This window comes from Colobus angolensis, unplaced genomic scaffold (genome assembly GCF_000951035.1).
Source record: "Colobus angolensis palliatus isolate OR3802 unplaced genomic scaffold, Cang.pa_1.0 Scaffold66, whole genome shotgun sequence".
Classification (NCBI taxonomy): domain Eukaryota; kingdom Metazoa; phylum Chordata; class Mammalia; order Primates; family Cercopithecidae; genus Colobus; species Colobus angolensis.
The window spans coordinates 3,206,713-3,213,767 of NW_012120265.1; the positions used below are offsets into that span (position 1 = coordinate 3,206,713).

At 50.0% G+C, this 7,055-nt stretch overlaps 1 protein-coding gene across 3 annotated transcripts in view; it reads right to left on the reverse strand.

Annotated features, from left to right (window-relative positions):
- SUGP2 (SURP and G patch domain containing 2) overlaps window positions 1-7,055 on the reverse strand; it is a 52,075-nt gene that overhangs the window by 16,080 nt on the left and 28,940 nt on the right. For all 3 annotated transcript variants that reach the window (XM_011925845.1, XM_011925843.1, XM_011925844.1), the window contains 2 exons: window positions 3,662-4,152; window positions 2,123-2,234 (listed from right to left, as the gene is read on the reverse strand). In XM_011925845.1, the coding sequence (XP_011781235.1) occupies window positions 2,123-2,234; window positions 3,662-4,152 (603 nt within the window). The remainder of the gene's footprint in view (window positions 1-2,122; window positions 2,235-3,661; window positions 4,153-7,055) is intronic.

Here is a 7,055-nt window from a genome sequence, read left to right on the forward strand (position 1 = left end):
CTCCTGGATTCAAGCGATTCTCCAGCCTCAGCCTCCTGAGTAGCTGGGATTACAGGCTTGAGCCACCGCGCCCGGCCGACATCTTTATAACATAACCACACCCACAAAATGCATTAACTCAATGAGCTTGAGCACATTAGAATTAAAATTTTTCTAAAGGCAAAAGAAACACAAAGTCATCTTGGCCCATTTACAAGCATGGCTGGATAGCGTCCAACACCCTGCCCAGTATCGTGGTCAGGATCCAGGGCTCTCCCTCCAGGGAAGGACAGGACAGAGTACTCTGAAGGACACTGCTCAGAAAAGGCTGTCACAGATGGGGAGGAATCACCCAAAACCCAACAGCCCAAGTACCCAGGCTAATGCAAAATTCTCCTTTAAACTGTACTTTTCATTGGAAAAAAAAAAAAGAAAAAAGGACTGATGGGATAACCCCAGCTGCCCTGCACTGAGCTGTCCTCCTTATCCAACACTGCCAGGGGAAACCCCACATACACAGTGGACAGGCCCGACCCCAAGGTCTACAGGGCCCAGCAGCTCCCCAAGGCCACCACTGTCTGTAAAAGGCAGAACCTGACTGTAAGCCTGGTCAGGCCTCCCGTCTGTAGGTGGTTGGTGCCCCACAAGGCGGATGGTACCTCAGTGCAGGACCCAGTCATAAGCCAAGGCTGCGGAGGGGAATAGGGCTTGGCTCGTGCAATCAGGTCCCAAACAAGTTGAAAGAGTATGTTCTGTCACCACTGAATTCCATAAATGCGCTGAGAAATGCACGTTTTCAACTGTATTTTTAATTGGACGAAGGCATGACTGTCCAACAAGCTGGGACCAGCACGAGGAGTTGAGAGCCCCCTCAGTAGGGTCCTGGCTCAGTAATGGAAGATGGGTGCCTCCCACTGGTAGCTTTTCTCTGGAGGGGGCATCTCACATCACCCCAGGGAAAAATCCCAGGGGCAGTGCTGGCTTCTAGCCGAGGTTTTCTTGCCTACGGGCTATGTGCTTTTGAGCAGAGCTCCATCTATCCGAGGAATGGAGAGGGCAAAGGTACCTGCTCCCAGCATGAGCATGCCATGTTATTCCCATGTAGAAGTGCCTCCTGTCCAGACCTGGGCAAGAGCCGACTAGCACTACTATCATGCAGTGAGCAGCAAATCCTCACCTCTCTCCCCTCCCCTGGCCAACTCCTATTTAGCCTTTGGATGCAAATTAAATGTCACTCTGGGGAGGCTTTTCCTGATGCCCCAGAAGAGCAGGTCCCCTAGAACAGATTTTTTTTTTTTTTTTTTGAGATGGAGTTTCACTCTTGTTGCCCAAGTTGGAGTGCAATGGTGCGATCTCGGTTCACTGCAACCTCTGCCTCCCAGGTTCAAGCAATTCTCCTGCCTCAGCCTCCTGAGTAGCTGGAATTACAGGCACCCACCACTATGCCTGGCTAATTTTTTTTAATTTTTAGTATAGAGACGGGGTTTCACTATGTTGGCAAGGCTGGTCTCGAATGCCTGACCTCATGATCCATCCACCTCAGTCTCCCAAAGTGCTGGGATTACAAACATGAGACACTGCGCCTGGCCTTTTTTTTTTTTTTTTGAGATGAAGTCTCGCTCTGATGCCCAGGATGGAGTGCAGTGGCTCAATCTCAGCTCACTGAAACCTCTGCCTCCTGGGTTTAAGCAATTCTCATGCCTCAGCTTCCTGAGCAGCTGGGATTACAGGTGCTTGCCACCATGTCCGGCTAATTTTTGTATTTTAGTAGAGATGGGGTTTTAGCATGTTGGTCAGGCTGCTCTTGAACTCCTGAACTCAGGTGATCAGAACAGATCTTTCTCCCTCAAGCCCCTGGCTCAGCTGAAGTGAAGTCATGACTTACTCCGGGTGTAACCCCCATGGTACGGATGCATTGGCCAGGCTGTGGGCTGGCTCAGGACATGTTTGTGGCATGAACACACTCAAATCTAAAGGGTGTAATGTCCAGTTGCAGTGGAGCACACCTGTGGTCCCAGCTACTCCGGAGGCTGAAACAGGAGGATCACTTGAGCCCAGGAATTTGAATCCAGCCTGAGCGACATCCTTAGACTTTCTCTCTTTGAAAAAGAAAAAGGTGTGATGAGACCCGGGGGGTACGTACCACAGGTCAGGGTTATCGGTGCTGTTTTCTATGCTGAATTGTTCGATCTCTGGTCCCACCTGAGCAACAAATCTAGCCAGTTTCTCTGCAGTCTCCATTGTCTTCATGTCAACTACAAAACATAAAGCACCTGTCAGGCATGACTCCTGAGCTGCTGCTCCCCGTGTAAACACTGCAAGGTTGTGGAGGCTGATTATAAAGATGGCCTGCGTGTCCCCTCCCTGTAGCCTTGCCCTTTGCCACATGCAGACTCCTTGTCACCAAGTGAACTCTGTGTATCCCCCACTCGAATCAGGGCTGGTCTTGGGACTCAAATCGGCTATAGCATGTGGTGGAAAAGCCTGTTGCCAGTTCCAAGCCTGGGCCTTGGAGGACTCGAGTACTTCTGCTGTCTCTCCTGGAGCCCCAACCCCAACTGCCAGGTGAACAAACATGGGCTGGCTGCTGAGGGGATGACAGGCACGTGGCCCAGCCATACCATCATCTCAGCTGACAGCCTGGACACCTGCCGCTGATCGCAGATACATGTGTGGGCTAGCTCAGCAGACGACCCAGCCACTGGCAAATTCACAATACTGGATGCCTCCGGGATTTTTTTTTTTTTTTTTTCTGAGACGGAGTCTTGCTCTGTCGCCCAGGCTGGAGTGCAGTGGCGAGATCTTGGCTCACTGCAACCTCCGCCTCCTGGGTTCAAGCGATTCTCCTGCCTCAGCCTCCTGAGTAGCTAGGACTACAGGCACGCACCACTATGCCTGGCTAATTTTTGGTATCTTTAGTAGAGATGGGGTTTCACCATGTTGCCCAGGCTGGTTGCGAACTCCTGAGCTCAGGCAATCCGCCCGCCTTGACCTCCCAAAGTGCTGGGATTACAAGTGAGCCACCATGCCCGGCTGATGCCTCCTGTTTTAAGCCACAGTTTGGAATGGCTCATGACACAGCAACACCTAGAGAATGCGGCCGTTGTGGACACTTTTTTGTCCTCTCCTTCCTACTTAGTGCTGAGTAGGAAGCACTGGCCAGAGAGCAGGCCTGTGGTACAGAGAGAAGGAAACAGCTAAGGTGACAGAAGAAACAGAAGGGGTGAAGTTAGTCGATTCAGAGGAATCAGTGCAACCCCAAGAACAGGAACTGTAGAGACCCTGGGGATGAGGAGGCAGAATGAGAGAACAAGGCAGCCCTGAGGACTATCAAGAGAGGCCAGGATATAGCAGGACTCGGGATCCCAAGTTCACGTAATGTACTGCCCATGGCCCCAGCAGCAGAACCCTGTCAGGGAGCACAGAGGCATGGGGCAGCACCTCGTGCCAGCTCCACTCTCAGAAGAGGAGGAGGGAGCCGCAGGACTTGCATGCAGCTCTCTCAAGAAAGTAAGAGAGAAAGTGCCAACACATGCACTTGTCTTGGCCAGGTCCCTAGGGCTTTTATCCACTGCCTTGCCTAGATTGCAACCTCCCCCCGCCCGCCGAATTCTAGAGAGACCTTGGAGATGGGAGAGTAGGGACTGGGGCCCAGAGGAGGGGGACAGGAGTGAGCACCCACTGTCAGCAGATGGGCAGGGAAAAGAGGTCTGAGGTGCTTCAGAGATGTCCACTCCTGCTGGCTTGGGGGATGGACCTGAGGCTTCTGAGCTGGGGTCCTGAGGAGAGGGTCCAACTGGGTCTGGCAGGCAGTCCTTGTTGGCAGCATCATTTCTGTCTGGCAGGGATGGTTTTGCCTGTGAGAGGCCTGGAGTCTGCCGGCCGTGGTGTTTCAGCCTGGTGCCTGAAGATAGGAGGGTCTGGGTCCCAGTGGTCATTCTCCTTGCCTTCCAGCCCCGGAGCCCTTGAGCATGGAGGAGCCCCCGCCGCTGCCACGGAAGCAGTTTCTTCTTGAGGTTACGGACAGCCCGGGCATACAGCATGGCCCGCACCGCACACTCTGCCGAGGTCGGCTTCTGGTCGGCTCCTCGCAAATTCTGGCTCATCCGCTGCATTTCTGCCAACTTCAGCTTGTAATATTTATACTCCAGACTATTTTCATCAGACAAAAACCTACATAACAAAACAGGCATAACAGGACATTTATGAAAACACCACCAGGTCCCAAATTGTTCCTGCAAACACAAACTCTTTCTAAGTGGCCAACTTCTGACTGTCCTCTGCTGTCTCAGAGGCTCTGCCTGGCTCTACTGAGGACCCAGAGCAAAGCCGAAGACAGCTGCCCTGCTAAGAGTGACCGCAGGGCAATCGGGAGTTTGAACCGAGTTCCTCCTTGTTTTCTATCAGCAGCAGCCATGAGGGAGCTCACAGCTCATTATGGCCTGGAAACACAAACCAGTCACCTTGGAGCCACAGCACCCTGGCAGGCAGAATTGACACCTTTTAAATGGCCCAGCCAGGATGAGAGCTCAATGAGCTTTTGACTGCATCAAGGCAAGTGTGATGTGACCCACAAGAGAACATTAACCAAGGAGCTTGTGCCCCAGGTGTGAAATCTTATGACCCAGTCATCATGATGAGAACAGTACAGAAAAGAGAAAGTTGAGCTACACGTACTAACACAGAAAAATATTCAACTGGGCATGATGGCTCATACCTGTAATCCCAGCACTTCGAGAGGTTGAGGCGGGAGGATCGCTTGAGCCCAGGAGTTCAAGACCAGCTGGGCAACAAAACAAGATCACATCTCCACAAAATAAAAAAATTAGCCAGGGTGGTGGTGCACGCCTATAGTCCCAGCTACTCTGGAGGCTAAGATGGGAGGATCACTTGAGCCCAGGAAGTCGAGGCTGTGATGAGCTATGATGAGCTATGACTGTGCCACTATACTCTAGTCTGGGTAACAGAGCAAGACCCTGTCTTTAAAAAAAAAAAAAAAAAAAAAAAAATCCTTCTCCTGCTAGTGTCTTTACTTTTTTCATCATGTTCCTTCTAGCTTCATGAGTTGATTACAGCTCACTGTAGCCTTGACCTCCTGGGTTCAGGTGATCCTCCCACCTCAGCCTCCCCAGTAGATGGGACTACAGGTATGCACCACCACGCCTGGCTAATTTTTGTATTTTTGGTTGAGAGGACATTTCACTACGTTGCCTAGGCTGATCGCAGACTCTTGGACTCAAGGTAGCCACATGCCTAAGCCTCCCAAAGTGCTGGGATTATAGGTGTGAGCCACTGCACCTGGCCTACTCTTTATTTCTAATAAATTCACCTGAAGTCACTCTTTCTCTTAAGTATTTTTATAACCGCATCTGGTGTATAATGTTTTTCTTGCCACTTCCTTCTAAATTGCTTCTAATTTCAGTTCTGATTATCCTTCACTCAAAAGTTATTCAGAAACGTGTTTTATTTTGGTTGCTGGTTTCTAGTTTGCTGTATTGGCATAATGTGGCCCATGTGAGTTTCCTGGGTGTGCTGTGATTTTTCTCCATGATTTCATACATAACAAACTTTTAAGTTGGGCGTGGTGGCTCACGCCTGTAATCCCAGCGCTTTGGAAGGCGAAGGCAGGTGGGTTGCTTGAGCCCAGGAGTTCAAGATCAGTGTGGGCAAAACCCCATCTCTTTAAATAAATAAATAAATAAATAACCACCCCACAAAAAACATAACAGACTTTTGTGAATATTTGATTTCAGTTTGTATTAAAGAAGAATATTGCTGGCCGGGGGCAGTGGCTCAAGCCTGTAATCCCAGCACTTTGGGAGGCCGAGACGGGCGGATCACGAGGTCAGGAGATCGAGACCATCCTGGCTAACACGGGAAAACCCCGCCCCAATAAAAAAACAAAAAACTAGCCGGGCGAGGTGGCGGGCGTCTGTAGTCCCAGCTACTCGGGAGGCTGAGGCAGGAGAATGGTGTAAACCCGGGAGGCGGAGCTTGCAGTGAGCTGAGATCAGGCCACTGCACTCCAGCCCGGGCGACAGAGCGAGACTCCGTCTCAAAAAAAAAAAAAAAAAAGAATATTGCTTAGTAAGTATGGCAATATTTCAGGTGGCTTTCAGATTGTTTGATATTAAGTAGCGACATATTAGTTATCAGATGAGGTTCCAGATTATTAGTGACAAGCCAACTAGAAGCAAGGTGTTGGCAGCACTGTGTGATGTGGCATGTCCCTGGCAGACAGCTCCATACACAAGCTCCTGCTGACACTGTTAGTCAGTTGAGGTCTGTCTGGACCTCAGAAGACAGACTGAGGAACGGCTCCACTGCTGCCCTGGCACTCTGTTGGGCTAACGGTGGCATCCTGCAAGATCATGCCCTAACAAGCAATAGTGCTCAATTAAGATAATGCTGACCAACATGGGCGCTCTGGTTCTCAAGTCAAACACAGCCCCAGCAAGGCAACTCCTCATCAAGGGCAGAGCGCAGAATCAAGGCCAGGTAACCTGACTGCCCCAGTCACTCATGGCTCTAATGGCTTTCCTTGTTCCTGGATGGTTCTGATGCCAAGTGCAGTCCGAGGACGTCAGTCACAAATGCATCTCCCCAAGTTCCAGTGGAACATAACATCAAGAACACAGAACACTCAACAAGCCAGTCTGCTGGCTTCAAATCTCAGCATAGCCACTCATTAGCTGGGAACATTTCTGTGCCTCAGTTTCTCCATCTGTAAGACAGGGAAGATGATAAGCAGTAGCTACTTCATCATATAGCTGTGAGGCCTGCGTTATAAGCTTTTCACTATCAGGCAAATGATATGAAAACCACTCAACAAATATTAGCAGACTGTCTCTGTTTACGCTCATTTGCCGTGTTATAAAATCTTCCACAACCTTATTTGGATTACATCATCTACCCATTTCAGAGAAACATTCATGTCTCCTACCATGGTTTTGGATTCATCCAATTCCTCTTATCATGGTTTTGGACTTAAATGATTTTTTTTTTTTTTTTTTTTTTTTGAGACAGAGTCTTGCTCTGTCACTCAGGCTGGAGTGCAGTGGTGCAATCTTGGATCA